Source organism: Scleropages formosus, chromosome 5 (assembly GCF_900964775.1).
Source record: "Scleropages formosus chromosome 5, fSclFor1.1, whole genome shotgun sequence".
Lineage (NCBI taxonomy): Eukaryota > Metazoa > Chordata > Actinopteri > Osteoglossiformes > Osteoglossidae > Scleropages > Scleropages formosus.
The window spans coordinates 15,122,013-15,144,158 of NC_041810.1; the positions used below are offsets into that span (position 1 = coordinate 15,122,013).

The window sequence follows — 22,146 nt, forward strand, 5'->3', positions numbered from 1 at the left end:
GCATTGCACACTAAAATGCAAGGTAGCATGCACAACAAACCAACATTCTTCCTATATGTTTACAGAAATGAGATGTAAAAGGCACAAGTTATATTTTCAGAGGGTGGACCCGTTAGGTCTGTTCCTAAAATGCATGCTGTGCATATTAATTAAAGCAAAGGAGCAGAACACTTTGTAAACTCAAATATTTGTGCTCTTGCGAAACATTTAAAACAGGAATTTAACAAAAAACACGTGCAAGGCCACAGCGATGTCTGAAAATGTTAACCTTGTGTACATAAAACAAACCTTTGCAAAGCATTTGTGGGAACAAAAACAGCAGAGAGCAAAGAGAGGAGGAAAAAAATATCACAGGGCTTATATTGTTTTTGACCATTGTCATTAAGTATTACTTATTTCTCTGGTGAGCTCCACAGACCTTGACAAGTGTCTGCTATCAGGCACTGAATCCATCACTGATGGGAGACTTCACCACCCATGAACCATAGCCTTTCTGGTTCAGGTGAGACTTGAGCAAATTCTTTGCTTCTTGGTAAGACTTTGACATCATCTATTAAAAAAGATATATAATGAAGTGTCCATAAAGAAATCAGGACAACTGTTCCACCAAGTTTTCAAAGATTATATTAGTTCAGTGTGCAGCAAAACATTTTTTACATAAACCTTAGAAGTTGCTCTTAAAACTACAGATGTGAAGTTAGGTCCAGTTCAGAAATTTCTGATACTCGCACATTTCAGTTACCCATACAATTTCAAGAGGGTGAACTGTCAAACTCAAATGACTACAATGCTATTAGTTAGATGGACATCGGAGCACTTCCTAATGAAAAATTTAAGGGACAAGTAATTAAACTTGATTACCTTTGCCTCCCGATAGGACACAGCCTTACTGAGGTCCACTCTTTGTGACTCCTTGGTCACAAGGCTGAAGCGACTAAGCATTGCCGCTTTGCAAAGACGGCTAGCTAAGGAAGAACAGCTCTTGTTTGGGGAGCTGAAACGAGACAATCGATCAAGACATTCCAGTAAGACACCAACTGATCCAATAAAGCCTTTAAGTGAAAGATCAATGAAAGGCTTGTATGATCACAGGGCTATTAAAACATGACAATTAACTTTAAACATCCCAAAGAGAAATATGTCATGTACATTTTATGAAGTCCACAACACAAAGCCTAAACATTTACACTACTAAGGGCTTTCAAGATGATTGGCTGCGCATGAAGGACCAATACTGTCAACTCTTATTACGACAAACAGAACAAACAGTAAAATTTATAAAATGCAAACTGTAAACACAATCCAATTGGGGATATCACTGATGAAGATGTGTGTCTGAGGAATGGGCACATGACACTCACTCAAGCAGGCTTTCATCACTAGTTTGACACTGCAAGTTTTGCATTTAATTTTGCCCTGCTCTACAGCTGCAAGAGCATTAAAGAATTTTCTCACGGTCCTGTGTGTCCCCCCCCCCCCCGGGAACGTGTCCTCCCGGCCTTGTGCTCTCTGTTGCCGGGGTTAGGCTCTGGTTTGCTGCAACCCCGCTTGAGGCAAACGGTTTCAGACAATGTATGTGTGTGAGAAATGTTTCATAGGTACCATGTTACAGCAGAAGTAACTGCATAACACAAAAACAATGTGGGTACATCTACTTTATGTTGGGTTTAAGAACCATAAACCAGACAAGCTGAAATGCAATACTGATAAGCTACATTATTTTTTAAAATTTATAGGTCCACAAAAAAGCAGTACTTAGTCTGTTAACTGTAGAATGGTGTTCCCCTACCTTTGACTAACCCCTGCCAAATTCAGAAACAGCTAGCTGCTACATTAGCTCAAATTGACCCCCAATACCACTACATAGCAAGACTACCATGTGTCACTTAGGGTGAGTAAGGGTGTTTTAGGCAGTTACTGTGTTTTACTGGGATGTGCTGCAGAGACAGAAAAAAAAAAAAGCCTAATATCCTAGGGTCTAATGTTGCACTTTCAACTTACTCCACAGTGGAGCGGCCTACTAGGCCATCCACTATCTCAAATGATATGTCGCCCTGGGTCCAGTTCATGCTGAGTGATCGCTGACCTCCAGTGCTGGTTGGGTGCACAGCTGGAACCAGGCCAACGTGAGCTCGATACGCACAGTAATACATGGGTAGCTTGGAGATGATGCCATCTACCCGCTGGTTCAAAGCAAACTCCAAGCCTCTCAAGTTACTGCAGCTGGTATCCCCTTAAAGGGGGGGATTTAAAAATTCAGATTACTTCAAGAGATCAAATTATTCGGTCAGGGAGTTCAGGTGGTTAAAAACTATTTATATGGATAAACCCATCTCTTTGACGTAGTGGAATAATACACATCTGTAAGCAAACTGTACTATAAAATTTTGCTGGCACAAATGTCAAATCAACTTGATTTCCATCAAGGACATTAAATGCCTTTACAGCAGGCTATTATAAAACTTGCCTCTTTTTTAAAGAGGAAGAGAAAGGAGATGGGTACAAATCAGAACACATATTTGGGTCAGTGGTGTTGACATTTATGTTCAAGGTCAAGAGCCGTTACCAGGACTCTTCATGAAAGGTAAGTATAGCAATAGTTGTGGCAACCTGCCTATGAGGATGGTGTTGACATAGATGGGCTCCAGAAGGTGGCTCAGCAGGGCTCCCTGGAAGCCAAGCACCTGCCACTGGGTGAGCTTGTCACTAGCCGACATGCTCACCACCTTAGAAGACATCTGATCAAGGTTAGAGGAGAAGGTGGAGAACACATTGCCCTCAACTGCCACGTGTAAACCCATCTGGTTGTTCACCTCCCAGGTGGAGATGGAGAGAGGTTTTAGACACCTGTAAAAAAGACCACCACAAAAGCACGATACATAGACATGAAGATCAAAGCAAGAATATCATCTGCAATGGGTACGATTTAAAAATTACAAGCGTGAAGACATCTGGGCTGCTCCTTTTGGAAGCTGGTTCATGTACAGATGGATGGTTGTTTTCCCTTTCAAAACAAGAAGCTTTGTCTTCCCATCCTGCTCAAATATTGATTTTGCCACTAGGACAGGGTTTTTACTGAAGAACAGCAGAAGGTGTCTGTATAGGTACCTGGAAACACCATAATAATGCATTAAAAACTGTTCACTGGTACAAGAAACATGGAAATAAGTTGATAAATGTTTTGACAAATCTGCAAAATTAGATCAGCAAGAAATCACCACTACTAGGTATCACATCACCTCTACGTACCGCATCAAAGATCGACGTGCAGTAATGAGTGCATGGGCATCGTGAAGCAGTCGCCCATCAGACGCCACCGTCTCTCGGGTGTTATGATCACCTGTTCCAATAGCCACAACGTCAAACCTTGTACCTGTAGGAGTACAATTAACCAGTCTTAATCAGTTGCTTCATACAACATGAGACACCAGTGACTACCTTTTGATTAAATTTTAATGTGAACAACACGAGAGGTACAGGCCACAATAACACTGGCTCAGAAACAGGAGCTTCTGAACACCTTAAATGAAAACATATGCAGTCTGCTGATTGCAATGAAGGGCATACTTACATGACTGAATGACAAATGCAGCCAGGGTGCTTCCACAACTGGAAAACTCTGGATAACCACCCATGAGCTTATTGTACTTTTCCTTCACTGCCTCCAAGATCAGCTCGTTAAGGGGGTTGTTCTTCCCTTTTGGTTCACAGAGAGGGGGAGGAAAAAAAAAAGTAAAATACTTGAGTGTTTTACATGTTTTCCTAAAACAGTGAACATTTGCTTTCCATAAAAAAACTTTTATACCCTTTAAGTGATTTTGTTAGGTTAACACATTTAACTTAAAAAGGTGACAAAAACATGAAAGGAACAAGCACTATTCACACTGACTCAATAGCACACAACTATCAATAGAGAATGTGGGACACTGTACCACAGAGAACCTTCTCAGCATGGACATCTGGTCCTGGTGAGCACCTCCAACTGACAAGTGAAGGGGGAAAATCTGCAAAAAAAGCAAAATGAGAGAAAACCCTAAAACAGGTGGTTTCATGATTTGCTAAATTAATGTTGTGAAAAATTAGTTAAGGCTACCAGTTATGTAATTCAGTATGTCTTTATTCTAGTTGTCTAGATGCTGAAAAATCTGCATGTCACAGATACAGAACAAACAGGACAGGGACAGACAAATCCATGGCTCAAGTCAGAGTTGGGGGGAGAAGAGATTTATTTTTTAAAAAAACCCACTGAAAGTGAATGTTTCATATTTATTTATAACAAGGGTCTACACACTCAGAATGAAAAACAGGTGAGAGGATCTTACCAGAGGCATTATGTGCATATGCTTGAGGATCCAGCTTTGGAATGAGGTCTTCAAGGGCCAGATGGGCTGCTCTGGAACGTGCTTCCTTCTTTGTCTTTCCCATTCCAGTCTTGTACTCCACCCCATCGATCACAGCACAGAAGGCAAACAAAAAACCCCTAACATTACCTGCACACAAAGCAATGTGTGTGAAAAAGGAACAGCACCTGGCTGACCAGGCAATTTTTGCATTTTATGGGGTTAAAGAGCCAGAAGGCAAGACTGTTAAGGAACTTGCCTAATAACTGATTGCAAAATTTCTAAATATCAGAAAGGCACTGCTGTTGTAAAAAAGAATCACTAGCTGAATAAATTTAAAAAAGGTAACAAGACATTGTGATGACAAAATGGATATAAAAAAACATTACAAGAAGTCTACAACATGGACATATATTAGTGTTAACTGCAGTAGAGCCATCTCAGACTTAATGAAACAAATGTTTTTTTTCTGGATATAACTTACCTCTCCAATAAACTGGCTGTGAACATGTGTATGCTGGTGTCATATGAACCAACATTGAAACATTTTTGGTCACAGCAATTAGCTGAATATGATTTAATGCATCATCATCACACAGAGCAAATCAAAACATACAATGTCAATGCAGATTTATAGTTATTCTGCATTTTCACATTATACTGATAGCATGCAAAAACTTCAGCAAACCTCTACAAGATCTGTTTTATATACATAAAAACTGTATTCATCCAGTAGGAAATTACATAATGCCACAGGAACATACATACATTTTAGTGCAGTCCATATTAAGCTCAGCTCACACAGTCCACCTTGTAGTGACAAGGTAAGGCCACAGTGTTAATGTATTTAAGACAAGAACTGTGGGCTGACCGGTTATCTAGTTTCACGTAAATTCTATTTACAAAGTTTGAGATGCCACCCTACCTGTGGTCACGGTCTCTCTGAGCTGTACCTGAAACTGCTGCACCTGGCACAGCTGGTATAAGGCCGTCACAGCGTGGGTCTCACCCCTGTTGTACCTCTCAATAAGCTCAGCCAATGTGACTTTTGGAGTTCGAGGGTCTGGAAAGAGGAACGTCTTAATGTCAAATGAGCATTTAGAGGCAGAGGTGATGAGGGGGTAGGTATGCACTGCATCCCATGTATTTATGCATTTAGCTACACTACAATTTATTTACTTACACATTTCAGTCCTCCTCATTTGGCTGCATTTAAGAGATGGATTGCTGACAGTTTCCTCCAGTTTCGCAGGAGGAAACCGAGGACCACCGATACGGTCCGAGAGCACCATACTCCTTCGCAAGATCCGAGAAAGGCCGGTCCCCTGGGCATCGCAGAGCATGTGTCCTCGATCCATTAGCAAACACCAATGCGAACCTGTGCATTAACGTAATCTTAGTAAGTCACAAGTCTTTGTGTTCTACATCATGTATGTAAAGCCAAAGACACTGCTAGTTCGGATAAATGAGAGGAGCAAATCATGTCTACAGGGCCCATCAACACCTGATCTGGACCAATGAATTAATTAACGATTCCAGGGCACTATTTAGTATTTTAACAACCTGTTGAGTCAACTTGGCGAGTCACTGGAGGAGTAACACGGAAGATGGATCATCACACCAACCGCTACTTAGTAGTTACAAGTTTCTCTCTCTCTCTCTCTCACACACACACACACACACACACACACACACACACACTTGCTGCCCTTACCTTCGACGCCAACGAAAATGCAGCAACCTGCTGGCTCTAACGCCTGATTAAATCAGACAAACGTGCTTTTAAATCGTGCATGTCATGTGTTAGAAACACGAACTGAACTGCTCCAACACAAATTTTCAACTAGTCTACCCGTCTCTCTGACGTGAGCTGAAGAGAGCGGCTAAACTGACTCGACTTTAAATTTAACTGGTCCAAAACGCCAGCAACGTATTTCCTTTGACATACTTACTCGACTTAAGCAGTCTACCGCTGGGTTAACCAGTCTAAACAAGTTTTAAAGGGGCTAACATTAACATATGAGGCACCAACCGTATTTCGTTCAACCGTTCTGTTCTGACTGACGACGTGACTTTCAACAGGGACAGCAGCTCCGCCGCCGAGAAATTGCTGAGCTGAGGTAGAATAAAGACTTCGGAAGTGTGTACCGTTTCAAAGTATTAAAACTCTTCAAGCTCAGACTAGTGGGTGAACGTCAGTGACTTACACAGGTGTATTAAATACCCCCGGCAACCACACTCCTCATCAGCTCTATCTATCCCCGACGGAGGAATCCTTTCCAAGCCGATAGATGGGGGTATATGATATAGACGCGCCTGCCAATCAGATCCGCCCGTCTCCGCCCACTGAACAGAATCGCGCCAAAAGCGGTGTCTCGTGCGCCCACTGCTCCTTGTCTCTCATACGCGGAAAAATGTCGTCGCAGTCACCGGGCCCCCAGTGAAATTCACTGTATGCACCTTTACATTTGTATCCGTTCAGGGTCCAGGTGCAATAAAGGTTTTCTTCCTTTCCTGTCAACCTTATTTTTCACTATTGGGACTTGTATTAAGAATCCACTTTGAGCTGGGCCAATCATGGCACACGATGATCTTGGCATAGAAGACGCTTGTTTAAGCTACAGATTGTGTCAAGGATTTGGGTGTCCTGCTGGATGGAAATCTGTCATTTGTATCTCGTGTAAATGCTTTGACCAAGTCGTGCTTCCTTCGGTTAAGAAACATAGCTAAATTGCAGCAATTCCTATGTGGATGGGATGCCGAGAAAGTGGTTCATGCTTTTGTTTCAAGCAGGCTGGACTACTGTAATGCTTGTCGGATTGTCCATACCAGACTGTATCCAGGCTACAGTTGGTACAAAATGCTGCTGCGAGAATTGTCACTAGAAGTAGGAAGTATGACCATATAACACCGGTACTTAAATTATTACATTGGCTCCCGGTCGCATTAACAGTTGACTATAAAATCCTTCTTTTGACCTACAAGGAAGTACATGGCATTGCTCCGGCTTACCTTTGTGAGATTATTGACTCTTAGAGATTGTTCATTAGATGCAGGTTACCTTGAAGTACCTGTGATAAATAAGACCTCGGTAGGATGTCGTGCCTTAGGTATAGAGCACCTAAACTGTGGAATAGTCTACCAGTTACTGTCAGAAATGCCCCATCCATTTCTGTTTTCAAATCCTGACTAAATACTTACATGTTCACTCAGGCATTCCACCTCGTAATGTAATTCCACTTGCCTTGGTTGTTTTTTACTACCGTGATATAAATGCATAATAAATTAACAAATTACTAACTCTGTTCTTTCTTCTTGTTGAGCATTGCCTCACTACATAAGACTTGAGGAGGCCAGCCAGTGGTGACAGATGAATTCCATGCTGACTGAAGATGATGACCAACGGCCATGATGAACGAGATGTTCCATGCTGAGCTGGGGATCCAAGATACCATTTAGCAACAATATCATTATTACTTGTTAAACTGGCTTACAATTGTTACTTATCTAGAATGCCCAGGAGGGGTGAGCAACCACTGGCCCGTGGACATCCAGAGGTATTTTTCTCCCTCGACCTTCAGTTGGGAGTTTTTGTTCCTTTCCCCGGTGGTCAGTAGGCATACTTATAGCTCTATAAAAGTACTTTATTATGGTATTCATTAGGCAACTGTCTTTTTTGTTTGTATCTGTTTTTCTTGCATTATGCCTGTGTTAAAACACTCTGTGTCACTGTGTGAGAAGAGCGCTCTAAAAACAAACTGAATTGAACTGAATTGAAAAAAAAACGCTGACTCGGTTTTTAATCTTGTATACAAATGAAAATGAATAATTTTATTATGTTAAGAAATCAAACAATTAGTTCACATTAGATGAAAGTCATTTATATACATTAGTCTATTGCACATAATTAAAAAAGTTGCCTAAGCAGAAATATAATTTTACCCTAATATGATCAAAATATACATATTACAGCAATTTGCAACACTGTATGTTAACACCCTCCATGGCAACATGCATTTTCGTAAACATATTGAAACTCACCCAGCTGGGCAATAAACAATGTGCGTGCCTATTAAAATGGCAATGTACAGTAGTGAAGAGACAGTACAGTGTTTCATGTTTGTTTAAAAAAAATCTATACATGGAGCTTTTTCACATTTTGTTAGGCTTTCATAAAGTGACACACAGGTAAATGTTGAACTTTTCAATGTTCCTCCTTGTCTCGTCCTTTTTTCTCTTTTTCTTCCTGCAAGGCCGTGCCCAGTTTCTTAATTAGGACAGAGAGGACCTTGTCCAGGGGGTCCATCACGCCCCTTTGAAGCCACTTTGGAATGGTGGTTCTGGCATGGTGGAATCCCAGCTTCTGGAGGATGTAGTCCACACCAACAGGGTCAATTTTGCGCCCAGTCCAGGAAATTAATCTGAAGGGTGCACAGGACGAAAAGGTCAACGTGGTGTTATTTCTCAGGTTTTCGCTAGGTTATTGAATATGGCAGTTCAGTTGGCACTTTTCAGAGGAGGAAACCCACAGAAAAACATGCAAACCCTGCATAAACAGACCCACAATGAAACCCAAAAGCAACACTCAGGCACTGCAAGGCACCAGCAGTAGCCATGTGTCACTGTGCTAACCTGTGCGACCTGTGCTATTTTACCCATAAGTCAAAAGTTTTATTCCATTGTTTTACATTACATTGCATTTATTCATTTAGCTAATGCTTTTCTTCAAAGTGACTTACAATGTTAGTCTACCTACAACGATTTACTGATTTGTACAGCTGGTGCACACACGTCTTGAACGTATCTTTGATTCACTTAAATGTGTGTGGTGGTACTGCTCGAGGTGACTTGCCTCACTTCGCTGACAAATCACTTTCAGTGAAGTGTGTGATAGCGAATGAGAAGGTGGCCAGTGTCTATCTTGTCTCCTCAATTTAATCCCGAGCCTTCTTGTCCAAAAATGCTGTACTGATGAGGCCTCACCTTACAGTGGGCTCCAGATGCCAAGTGTTGCACAGGAACTCCCTCCAGTCCACGGTGGTGTAGTTGGTCGTATCTTCCTTGTCCTCCTCGGTGGAGCTCTTGTCGTGGATAGCGCTGGGGCTCCTCTGTCCAGGTCGAGCTGACAGCACCCGGGGTGCAAAGAGGGCTGCAGGGCAGTTTGGAGAAGTGTGCAGTTGGACAGCTGTGTGCAGTTCCACATTTAACTAATCACCCCAGCCTTGTAAGTAAACACTGCTTTCCTCAACGTCCTCATTTTGTGAAGTCATATTATTCCTTTGGGGGCACCGGTTACTACATTCAGATGAAACCAAGCTGCCTCCTGACATCAACGCTAAAACCCATACAGGACGATGCGTTACTGAGGGGCCACATGGGGCGTGCCTTACCTTTCTCTTTCTCTTTTAGGTACGCTGACACCAGGTCATGTAGGAACATGATGAGCTCTGCGTCCATGGTGACGCAGATATGGTCGGTGAACTCAGTCACCACGCTGCACTCTACCTTGGGCTTGCTGCTGGCATCTGAAACAACAGATAAGCAAACAAGCTTAACAAGTTAAATTATCCCTGAAGGAACCTTCTTTAATTATTACTTGTACTTGCACGCTTGATTGTGCAGAGTATCTTTGAAGGGGGGCTCAGCCATTTACCTGTAAGACAGGGCTCTTTGGGGTCCTGAACATGGATGGATTTGAAGTCCAGCTGCATTCGTGGCAGAGCAAAGATGGTCTCCGACTCGTGGTTGTAGCTGGAGGACCCTTTGAAGCCACTCTTCTCGCTGAGTGACTTGGCTGCCACTCCAGTCTCTGTAGTGCTGGCACTGGTTTCCACGTTCCTTAGGTGGTTTAGGTCTGCAAGACCAGGGCGACTGCAGTACTGACAACAGACTAGGTTTCTCTATTATATACATACATAAGTAGTCCAAGATCTGTCTTGCTAGAAGTAGGTCCTTAACGAATCAGCAATATCAAAAGTACGTGTCTAATACAAGAAGTAAGATAACCCTGACTGCTTAGATAACATCAGTGACTAAGCAGCACACCAAGTAGCCAAAGATTCACCTGAAATGAGACAAAGCTGAAATACTTTCTTCAGAAGCAAAATAAGGAGACATGAAATTAGAACCGTTACCTTCATTTCTCATTGCAGTCACATAGCTAAACCACTCTTTGACGCTGGCCACTCCATGTGGGGGATTTTCATGTCGCCGACGTGTTATTTTGGTGATTGTGGCCATGGGGCTCTCAAAAGCACCGGATGGTTTGGTGACCATGGTGTTGTGACCCAGATGAAAGTCCAGAGTCTGTACGATGTACGTGGAGTCATCACAAGAGCCTGGGGGAGGAGAGCAACACATTATATTTCCAAATTAAACTTGCCTGAAATAAAGAGGAAAAAAAAATTCACAGCAGATTTACAGATGAATTGTTGTATTAACATCTCATTACATTTGAAATAAACAAAGACAAGTATGAACGAATACTGCACCTTTTTCATTAACATTACAGAATTTTTTTTCTGACAAAATAAGAAAACTTTTGGCTTACCCTCTTCCAGTATCTTCTGTGCCTCTGTCCAGAAAGCAATGTTAGGCTCTTCCAGGTGGAAGAGTGCCCAAGATTTGGCGCGGAAGTTTGGCCCATGGAAACAGGCCAGGGTCATGTGGTTACCATGGAGACTCATGGAACCCCCTAATTGCACAGAGTCCTCTGGGAGGGGCATCTGGAAGAGGGAGATATGGCACCCAGAGATGACCTTCAGCACGCTAGGCCAGTGGCGATGGTGGGCGGCATCCATATCTGAAAATCATAAGATCGAGCAAGTCTCAATCAGCAGTGGCTTCATGTTGCTACAAATTTAAGTAGCCAAGCATCCCTGAAGAACACTGTCACTGGAAAAAACATAAGCTGAAACAATAGAACAAAATCTTACAAAGCTCAGCAGCGCCCTTCTCAACATTGACAACTGGTGCTTTTGGTGGCATATAAGGGACAGGACCCCATGTGGACAGGACCCGCTTGCTGGTGTCAAACTGCTGAGTGAAGAACTCCTGCAGCTTCATGCCAATTTTGATGAGGTCAGGTGTGGTGGAACGGGAAATGATCACCTGGAAGATGTCCCACTGAAGATCACCATGGATAAAGATTTCACTAAAAGTGGGGAGAAGGAAGGTGTAAAAACATTTAATTTTACATCTGTTCTGCAGTCTGCTTAATACATATTGGTTTGGATAAATGTAACAGATTCTAAGTGTGTCTTTTTCTGAATGTTTTATTTTATATACCTACTTAGCAGATACTTTTATTGGAGCAACTTGTTATAGTTTCAAACTTTTGCCCACTTAGCTTATCTGTTTCTTGATGCAGTTCAGTTGCATTACTAAGGTTTTGTTGTCCTAGGACTTCAAAACGAACCATTTGGTAACTAACGCCATTATTTTTATCTGTACTATCAACTAGTGTATTATTATTATTATTATTATTATTATTATCATCATCATCATCATCAATAATACTCAAAGCATTTCTTTGCACATTGTAGTATTTTGAGTGTGAGAAAGGGGGTGAAAGGAGGATGACACTGATCCTCAAAGAGAACCTTTTCTCAGAGACACTGGGCTCCATTGTGCTGCAGAGGTTGACTTTCCACTCATCTTGCAGATGAAGGTCAGCATTACTGAAAATGCCCATAAGGATGCTGGAGCCCATGTAGTCCACTCGGGCCTCTGTGGAACCCATGGTGATCTGGATCTTATGACTGGGCTGCTGGCCTGGATGCTCCGAGATGTGTGCTGAAATGACAGGTTGTGGTCATCAGTGCCCTTAAAGTAACCCAAAGATTCCCCCAGGGCCTTGGTTTCCACAGCATGTCTTTTGCAGAGTGAATTACAGGGTGTTACATTCTCAAACTTATGCAACCTAAAAGGCTGCAGGATCAGTGAAGTGCCTGGGGCTTGAGATGTTGGAACAAACACCCACAGGTGGTGCAAAACTCCGGGAACTCAGTCTCACGCCCCCACAGACAACAAATATACGAGAACAGTACCGCTTATACCACAACTATTAGTCATACCAAAGATTCATAACAAGAAATGAGACCACTGGTGATCCCAGATCCCTGAATGGTAAAACATTTACATGCTCACTTTCACTAAGAAAACAAACTGGAATATGGTAATGTACCTATTTACTATAAATATACTCACAATATGCAGCTACACAAACAAACACACAAAAAACTGCATGACAATATACTTAATTAAGTGTGTTAAACTGGAATAATCTATAATCTAATCAAAGAATGTCTTGTTCCGACTTCTCTAAACAGAATTATGCTTACCGACCAGCTCCAGCGTGTTCACGTCAATAGTGCCACCTACGATGCCCCCCTTGGAGTCAAGTCTGGACCGCCCCAGTCCCACAGACATGCTGATCTCCCGGTCCCGGTTGCTGCCCACCGACAGCCGGCCTTGGCTCTTGAGCCCGCTGGTAGTCCACCTGGCCGAAGTGGAGATAAAACAGGGTGACGTTTCAATTCTGCTCTGTAAGCTTTTCAACTACTGGGGTCTGCTTTGGGGTACATACAACTTTATACAGCTCTACATATTTACCCATTTGTAGAGGACAAAAAGCACCTCATATATAAGGACTGAAGAGTACAATGATAGACCAGTCTGAGACCTTAACTACCATGTTTCCGGTGCTTGAGACATTCCGTTACACTTCCAGTGTGGTCTTTTAACTAAGCGTGAACTACAGTTTCCAAAGCCGTTTCTCTGCCTATTAGTGTAAAAAAAAAAAAAAAAAAAAACACGTTACTTTTTCCAAAAGAACGGACTTAATAGGGTAAAACGGGGGGCACAAGCTGATAAAATCCCCAATCTCTGGAAATGATTACTTGCAGTCAACAGTTGTTACCAAAAGTCCACCCTCCCAAATGTTATTTTATCTCAGCCATATGACAAATATCAGAACTTAAGAGTAAACTGCATGGCATATCAACTTAGCACAACAGTTTAAATCAGTGGAATTCCCCCAGCCTGAACTTTTAAAATAAATTTTAAACTAGGGGATAACTTTATACAGTGCCTCAATTTGCATAAAACTGTTTTGTGGATATTTTGAATAAAAAGAAACCACATTCACGGCACCAAGTAATTTATCCAATTAGTTAACTGCCTTACTTTAAAAACTGCACTAATGAGTTAAATAAGATGCTGTCATCTGCAGCTGCACCAAATACCTACAGCAACATGACTAAAAACCCCAGGTGAATTTGTCAGAGAAATGCAGCTGCATGTGCGTGTATGTATCTTACGTGTTGTTGCCCATGACGTTGCTCATGTTCATCTGCACATTGAGCTGCTTGAGGTTGATCGCGAACACTACAAGAGTCTCCCCAGGGTGCCCCCTGCTGGCCACCTGGCTTATTGTTCTTGGTAGATGATGGAGTGGATGTCCTGGTGACAGAATCTGGAAGCGGATTTCAGGCGTTTTTAGAATACTTATTTCAGGGACGGGACTTCACTGGAGCTTGAAACATAACAGTCTTACAAGACTCTTTGTCCACACTGACTAAATGTCAACAAGCCCACCTCTCCTGGAGGCCGAGGAATCGGACATGTTCCTGGAGCGTGCAGCAGCAGGGGATTTGATATGGGACAGGGTGTGTTCTCCGAATGCGCTGGGAGAGGATGGAGTTAAAGGATCCCCTGGCCTCCAGTGGGACCGCCGTGAGGCCTCAGGGGAAAAGCGCTGGGTGCCGTTCTCTGCTGACTCAGGGGTACCAGGGACAGATGCTGGAGGAAGTATAAAAGAAAGAAGACTAAATGCAAGAATGGAAGGAAACCCCTGAAGACTCAATACTCAGACAGCTGCTTCACAGAGATCAATAAAGGAGATGCTACTGCATGGTATTTTTCCCCATTTATACACATTGGGCCAAGACGCTGATTCAACGTGACACACAAAAACAACTTTAACTGTTATGTTAGTGTTCTGCCACTCTGTTTCCAAGGATATGGTTATTATACAAATCTTACAGGCCATGTTCACTGTCTGGTCCCCAAGGAAAAGGCGACGGGCAATGCTTCGACGATACCAGGCGCGGGGGAAGGCAAGGATCTCGCTTAGCCTCCGCATGTCATACTTGAAGGACGCTGAACCAATGTCACACACGGCTGTGGGGGGAGCCATGCAGTTTCACAAAGTCCAGTCAATGCTTATTAACAGAACACTTGATTTCATTGCCTGATCTTTCATACATGTATCAAATTGTATTTTCATAAAATGTACGTTGCTTTGGAGAAAAGTGTCTGCTAAATGAATAAATGTAAATGTAGAAATTAACATGTGTCACAGCCACAGTTAACGAAAAGCACATTTCTCGTTTTTTTAAAATCTGGGAAAATAACACAAAAGACCACTAGTGCACTATGTGTTTCTCTGTTTATAAGCAGAGTTTCATTGTGAATGTTGGCAGCAGGGGCAGAACCTGAGATGTTGATGAGCGTGGTATCCGTCTTGCCCCCCTTGCCAGGAGTGAAGCCATCAATGAAAGTAGGCACCCCTGTACGGCGCATCCTGGACAGGCTGACCTTCACGAACTCCAGGTTGATGCTAAGCGAATCCTTCCTTCCAGTCACCGAGGATGGCTCCTCTCCCATTGAGCCTGCAGCAGTAAAGGGAAATCGCAGGTGAGGATGAATCCATCCTACAGCTGCAACCTGCCTGCCATGTCTCCTCTATCTCCACAACATAAGCACCTCCAATGCAACAAAACAACCACCTTCTTCATCTCTACAACACAATGTAAAACCATCTACACTTACTATATCATACAACCAACCATTCTTTCAGATTTCTTTGACATTTGAATTGAAAAACCACATAAAACATTGGTTTTTGTCTCAAAATATCATCCAACCCCTACCTGGAGCTGGAGGAAGGCCTGTGACAGCAGACTTCTGTTTCCCAGCGCCGTATGGGTGGAACACATAGAGCGAGAAGTCAGACATGCAGGCTGTGAAACTGAGCCCCGAGGAGCTCGCAGGGCTCGTTGCTGTTGTTGGCAGGTCCGACTGGTTGCTACTGTGCCTGCTGCGGCCCATCGGGCTACCTGGGGATGACCCTGTGGATTGAGTGTATATCCATTACACATCCACCACCAGTGCTCTGTGAAAGTTTACGATTGGGTTTTAATCTGTCATCATATATTCAACAGTGTAAAGAAGAAATATTCAAAGAATTACTGAAGGCAACAGTTGGTACCTTTGCTGGTGTTGCTTTTGAGCACAGTAAGAGCCAGAGAAGAACCATCAGTTTGCACAGGGGTCTCCAGCTCACCACGATTGGAGGAGAACACCAAGTCAAGGGAGGGCAACTTGAGCATGCACTCCACACGGGACATGGGCAGGCAGCTGAAGCGAATCTGTGATGGCTGGTGAGGGCATGGAAAGGAAGACTAGCCTTACAGTTTACCCTGACTGCACTGCTTACACAATGTATTACAGGAGACCCCATATGAGCACTTTACAAACAAGGGTACTGTAGCTCATTCATCTGTGGATTAAGCGGGATTATATGTTTGAAAGCTACAAACAGTACCTGCACCCTGACATAGACCACTACATCCACAGGGAAGGAGGAATAAGCCGAAGTGGATGAAGACACCAGAGATGTGGTGGACTCCTCCAGAGGATCCACCGGCTCAAACTGGCCCAGGTCATCGTCCTGGGAACTAATGGCTGCAGGGAGCAAATGGCACCACAGAGATTAAATAACTGGACTCATGAGCTCAGAGCCGTGGGTTCAGCTTTCAGGATGCTTGCCTTTGACTTTGTTACTTCATCTGAAATACTTCAGTAGAAACACACAGCTGTACAAATGAATGAAAGGTGAAGCTCTATGCTGGGGGATTCAGAGTGTCACCCCCTCAGATGAGCGGTTAGTGTCTCCTAGGAGAAATATGCAGGACTGCAGCCTCAGACCCACCAGTATAGGCCCTTTCCACAGGCGTTATGGGGATGGTCTCCAGAGCCTTCTCTAGGAAGTCCAGCAAACAGGGGCTGATGACCATCTCCTCGGGCAGTGTCTGCAAGGCCACCCAGGCATACAGCTTGGCCATCTTCACCCCACTAATGTTCTTTCCTTTAACTGCAATCAGCAAGAGGTAATCTTCTCAAATCAATTCTCTATTGGGCAGCCCGAGGATAGCCACAACATGCCAAATAAATCACACAGACCAGTACAATAGATAATATAAAAATAAAAAAGCCAGGGTATTTTTTGAAGATAAACCATCAGTTGAAAAGGCATTTAAAGAAAACTGAAGTGTATGGGTTCCACAACTACTATCAATCATGCAAATTGGAAATAACTATGCCAGCATGCAGTGACTGGGTTGTGGCTGGGTCAGCCAGCGATCAAAAAACAGGTAAGAGGCATGCAGGCAGAACAGACGTCACTTGTACCTGATGGGGGAGGTGGGGGAAGGGAGGAAAGGAGCGGGTCAGTCGTGTTTTGGGCTGGGTTCAGATGAGGAGCGCTGTTGCTATCGGCGTCATTCATACCAAAGAGCTTGGACTCTTTAGACAGGGTCCTTGGCAGGGAGGAGCCGCGTGAGACACTCGGCGAGTCCGTCTTCAGGGTCTTGGAGTTGTAGTGCAGCTGCCGTGGCAACAGAGGCATTCACATAGTTAGGGCTCAGTGATAGGGTTTAATAAGATATAAGCTATAAAAGATATCTTAAAATGTCTTCTGAGCTAGTTACATTTGTGCAAAGTTTAATGCCTAAAGGTGGTCTCCGCACATTTCACAAATCATTAAGGTTGATTATTTTTGTCTTTAAACAGTTACACTAAATTAAGCAAAAATTGTATGATTGTGTATCTTATTAAAAAATTGTTAGGAGGTTATCAGGATTCATCTATCTTGCGTTTTATGCATCTACTAAAGCGATGAACATCGGTGCATCAAATGGAAGATAAACTAGGTTTACTTAAGAGTCACATGTCTGCAGCCGTGTCTCTTTCTCTTAATGTAATTCACAAATTGTATTTTTGCTGAGATGTACGTCGCTTTGGAGAAAAGCGTCTGCTAAATTAATAAATGTAAATGTATGCAAAAATGGAGGAAGCCCAGTAAAGACAGGAATATTTGCCAGCTGTGACTTTAGCATATTATTTAACTGAAGTGTGCAACAATTTCATGTCAAAGATGTGACATTCTGATGCACACAGACCTTTACATCCACCCCTGGAATATAGAAGACGGTGGTCTCCAGGTCACTAGGCTTGGTCTGCAGGGAGGAAGGCCCCTTCTTTCCAGTGAGTAGGTGTGCCGTGGACGGGTAGGTGGGCTGAAGTTTCTTCTTCTTCGGTGGGGATTCCCGATCCAGACTCTTCAAGCTGCGGTCACAGCTCCTGCATGAAATAAAATAAAATAACAATAATTCTATTTATTACTTATTTGTCATTTCTAATTCCTTGTAAACAGCTGTTACTACTCTTATGAAAGAAATAACCAAAAAAAGGCAAAAATCTTTATTATCGCCACACAAATTTCTACCATATACACCAGTAAACAGGACTGATTCCTTAGCAGTCGCACCAAGTGTTACTGTTTATAGACAATCTGTCCTCCAGATGTAACAAGGTTTGATGGAAGCTCACCTCCTAAGGGAGACCTCGTCATGTTCACCCTGCAGTGGACTCGGGTGCAGCACACACTTGCCACTGTCTATCTCCACACGTACATCCAGCTCAAAGTCGATGTTGCGCTCAGTAGCCGAGCTTGTCCCGCCCTGGCCACTCTGAGTTCCTGCCCAGCCCTCACCAAACAGCTGGCTCACGGCAGCGAAGCCAGAGGCTGGCCTGTGGATAGCAGGGATCACATCACTGGCTTGTACATGGGTTGGGATACCGTACTGCGCCAGTAGTCATAAGTGTGATGTGAACTTAGCTATAAAGAAATATCTTAACGTAATTCATAATAATTCACAGAGTTCACAAAGATTGTACAAGAGCTACTGTTTAGCTGAGGTCAGGAAACTTGAATAAAATTTCCATCTTAAAAAGGATATTTAGGGGCAGTTTGAAACATGACTGAGGAACTTGTACACAGACATGTAAAACACTTCTTGGATATCCAAGTCAACCTCTTACAACTCAGTCTTTCCAAAACAGAGATCCTACATCTCCCAGCTGGCCTGTCTTCCTGTCATGAGCTCTTGTTCAAACTGGACAACTCGATCATTTTGCCTGCCTCCTCAGCTAAGAGTCTGGGAGTGATGATAGACTCAGGTCTATCATTCTCTCATCAACATCCAAGCCACAACCCGGACCTGGAGATACATCCTGCATAACATGTGCAGGATTCGTCCTTACCTCACAACACACTCTGCGCAACTACTTGTCCAGGCCATGGTGACATCCCGTCTGGACTACTGCAACTCTCCCGTCTGGCCTTCCCACTACTGCCAGCAAACCTCTGCAGCTGATACAGAATGCTGCTGCACGAGTTGTGTTTGACTTGCCAAGCATTCCCATGTATCTCCTCTACTCGTTTCTCCGCACTGGTTTCCAATAGCTGCCCAGATCAAATGTAAGACCCTGGTTATGGCCTACAAATGCGTCAGTAAAACTGCTCCCAGCTATTTACAAGACTTGATCACCTGCTACACTTCTACTTCTGCCTGCTTGCTGGTCCCGCATGCGAAAAGTAAAGCACAGAGGTTTTCAGTTCTGGCTCCATTGTGGTGGAATGACCTACCCCTCTCACTCAGAACTGTTGATCATGCCTGGATCAATCCTTTAGGCAGCTACTCCTGTAATGTAATGTAAATGTTTATATGTATCTCAAAAAAAAATTACTAAGAAGGTGATCAGGAATCATCAATATTCTGATAGTTTTACGCAGCTACTCATGTGATGAACATTGGTGCATATGGTGAAAGAAACAAACTAGCTACTTAAGAATCACACATCTGCAACTATGTCTCTCTTTCTGCTCATGTAATGCATGAATTCTATTTTCTATAAAACGTACGTCCGTTTGGAGAAAAGCATCTGTTAAATGAATAAATGTAAATGTAAATATCCATCCATCAAACATCCATAACCCCATATCCTGAGCAGGGTCGCAATAAAACGGAGCCTATCCTGGAAGTATTGGGCGCAAGCCTGTGGGATACACCCTGGATGGGAAGCCAGTCCACAGAGGGGAGTTACACATGCACACTAACTCACTCACTCCAGGCAATTTAGCATCACCAATCCCCCTAAACTGCATGTCTTTGGACCGGAGGAAAGTCACGTGAACACGGGAAGAACATGAAAACTTCAAATAAAGTGTGCTGGGATCAAACGTACGTTCTCTCACACCACCCAGGCACCGTGAAGTGGCAGCAAGTAACTGTTGAATAGAGATATTACCAAACCGCCAGCGATGCACGTGAACGTGGACAGCCGTGAGCCATTTTCAGTGCGGGCTGGACACTCGTTAACACTAAGCACCTCAGGGTGTTTGTAAGCTGCCCAAGCCCATCGCACAGACAGAGGAAGGGGAGTCGCTCACATGGGCCTCCTGCTGTAGCCACGCTGCGTCTCCCTGCTGTACTCCTCGTCCGATTCATCGGAGGAGGAGGACGAGGTGTCGCCCCGCCTGCTGTCCTCGGGCTGGAAGGGAAGGCTGGGTGAGAAGACGGCAGGGGTGCCAGGGGCACTGAACACCGAGCACGGCCCGTCGCTAACAGATGGGAAATGGGCATGAGGTGATGGCTCGTCAGCGGAGGCGGCCAAAGTCTCCATTTCCGCCTCCTCGGGAAACTGAGCGCCGCATGGAAGAAGTGAGAAAGGCAGGATTACAGGGCGGATTGGTGGAAGACACAGAGCAGATCCATGGACCACAAAGTGCAGCTCAGCTGGTGCCAGCCAAGACAAGTCAACTGTAGCTCTGTCTCTAATAATTTGAGGATGACTAGGGTTAAATTTCTTCCAAAATGTCTAATTTTCTCAATGTGCAAAAAGAAAAGAAAAGCTATAGTAGAATTTTGCAGAAAATGTATCTTCAGGAATGTGAGATACCAAACATTTGTAATAATCTTCCCTGTAGCTTTATTATTTCTGCAATACCAGTTCTAGTCTACTTAGCTACAATCTTGGCTGACACCTGCAGGAACGCACAGCTCTCCTTTTTTTCCCAGGAGCAAGCACGTTTCATTGAGCAGACAAAAGCACTGGGACAGAGGATGGAATGTGGGGGAAGTCCTAGCGATGACCCCTCATCTACACAAAGACACCCGCGTGCAAATGATAACCAGTTTGGTCTCTGGTGACCCCCAAGGCAAATTTCTGCAAGCAGGTTCCCCCATCAAACCATTCCCAAAGTGCCCAGCTCTCTTTTCCAGAAAACAGATCAATGGGATAAGAAACCCCAAAATGTCCTGTCTACCTTGTGACAGAGGAAAAGTCGGCAGCAGTGGCCTTTCAGGTCAGCAGTTCAGATACATAAGGCCAGTTCAGAGAGCATCCAGGAGAAAGGTCACAGAAGGAACAAGTTTATTTGCAAAAGGCTTACAGGATGCCATGATGAGCAAACAAATGCAAATTCAGAATTACGGAATATGTATTTTCTGCACTGGCCACGTTATAATTACACATCTAATCAGCAATCTGAAATACAGTGTTATACTAAGACTCTGTGAGAACCGGGCTGTAGCAGTTAGTGCTGCCGCCTTGTACTGGAAAGACACAGGCTTGAATCACACATCTTATTGAAGTACTTCTGAGAACAAGGTACTAACCCAGAACTGATACAGTGAGAAGTACCCAGCTGTACTGATGTGCAAATCACTGTAAATAGCTTAATGCTGAAAGTCACTTAGGAGAAAAGCATCAGCTAAACACCAATGAAGAACCAATCTAATGTGCAGGACTAAATTTATTAAAATACTGGATTCCAGATGGCCAGACATTTTTTGCATACTCCTTAACAGTGAATTTGCATATTCTGGGTAAAGATGGATTCCCATTTTCTGAACAGGAAAAGTGAATTTAGTTACAGAGCAACACCAATTCAGTGGATTTCATTTGGTGTGCCTGCATTACAAATACCTTGAAAACAAACTCTCCTGGACTGACAGGGTGGTCAGGCACGTCCAAATGATTAATCTGTTTCTTTGTTTGGATGGAAATAAAATGAAGCAGAGTAGTTACTTGGATTTACTGTTGTTGGATGCTCAAAAGGATCCAAAAAGGGTAATTCCTCTCAAATGCAAAGCAGCAGGATTGATTTTAAAAAAATGAGTGTATTATGCTAGACACAGACAGTATCACAATGACACACTAAAAATGGGAAGAGAAATGAAGAAATGATACGTCTGTCTGAGGTCAAAGCAACCAGAACAACTGATATCAAAAGAAAGATGCGGCTCCTCAGTGAATCCATGATGAGATGGGCCAATTAGTTCTACTAAAAGGGTTTCACTTTAAACAATCTTTTAAGCTAGATATTTAAGAATAAAGGGTACGAACACAAATGAACCACACTGCTGTGCAGTGATAACTTCTTCAATAGATGGTAAAGAACCAACACTTGACAAAACAACTCAATGTACCAACTCAGTAGAACTCAAAATAATTAAACAGCTTAATTTTCTGCTGCGGACAGAGAAATGCGCAAATACCAAACCTGTAGCAAAACAGGCTTGCATGTACAGCAGTATTTTTCAGCTAGACCTCTGTTCATTGTACTTGGCTCCAGCAAACCGTCATCTTCTTTAAGTTGCTTAGTTTAACTGAAGAC

At 43.3% G+C, this 22,146-nt stretch overlaps 2 protein-coding genes across 2 annotated transcripts in view; both read right to left on the bottom strand.

Annotated features, from left to right (window-relative positions):
• Positions 1-395: 395 nt before the first annotated feature.
• On the bottom strand, positions 396-6,624 carry adad1 (adenosine deaminase domain containing 1 (testis-specific)). Its single transcript, XM_029251739.1, has 11 exons — positions 6,373-6,624; positions 5,524-5,718; positions 5,266-5,403; positions 4,292-4,490; positions 3,572-3,762; positions 3,250-3,373; positions 2,938-3,108; positions 2,615-2,847; positions 2,002-2,233; positions 862-994; positions 396-550 (listed from the first exon to the last, which is right to left on the bottom strand). Exons 2-11 carry the CDS (start codon positions 5,696-5,698, stop codon positions 437-439), a joined length of 1,710 nt encoding a protein of 569 aa, XP_029107572.1. The 5' UTR covers positions 5,699-5,718; positions 6,373-6,624; the 3' UTR covers positions 396-436.
• Positions 6,625-8,213: 1,589 nt separating this feature from the next.
• kiaa1109 (KIAA1109 ortholog) overlaps positions 8,214-22,146 on the bottom strand; it is a 63,901-nt gene continuing 49,968 nt past the window's right edge. Inside the window, 22 exon segments of the mRNA XM_018759655.2 lie at positions 8,214-8,761; positions 9,324-9,489; positions 9,731-9,865; positions 9,994-10,194; positions 10,475-10,678; positions 10,891-11,142; positions 11,276-11,493; positions 11,942-12,134; positions 12,683-12,840; positions 13,661-13,740; positions 13,742-13,815; positions 13,938-14,141; positions 14,385-14,522; positions 14,837-15,013; positions 15,275-15,472; positions 15,613-15,781; positions 15,949-16,088; positions 16,336-16,497; positions 16,815-17,010; positions 17,585-17,765; positions 18,015-18,215; positions 19,918-20,168. Coding sequence (XP_018615171.1) covers positions 8,545-8,761; positions 9,324-9,489; positions 9,731-9,865; positions 9,994-10,194; positions 10,475-10,678; positions 10,891-11,142; positions 11,276-11,493; positions 11,942-12,134; positions 12,683-12,840; positions 13,661-13,740; positions 13,742-13,815; positions 13,938-14,141; positions 14,385-14,522; positions 14,837-15,013; positions 15,275-15,472; positions 15,613-15,781; positions 15,949-16,088; positions 16,336-16,497; positions 16,815-17,010; positions 17,585-17,765; positions 18,015-18,215; positions 19,918-20,168 — 3,915 coding nt within the window. The 3' untranslated portion in view covers positions 8,214-8,544.

Excerpts from the sequence above, each read along its gene's own strand:
- adad1 (XM_029251739.1), bottom strand. The coding sequence starts at position 5,698 with ATGGATCGAGGACACATGCTCTGCGATGCCCAGGGGACCGGCCTTTCT. Across the intron at positions 2,234-2,614 it reads TGTCAACACCATCCTCATAG|GGGATACCAGCTGCAGTAAC; the intron begins GCAGGTTGCCAC and ends CCCCCCTTTAAG. Across the intron at positions 551-861 it reads TGTCCTATCGGGAGGCAAAG|ATGATGTCAAAGTCTTACCA; the intron begins GTAATCAAGTTT and ends CTTTTTTAATAG.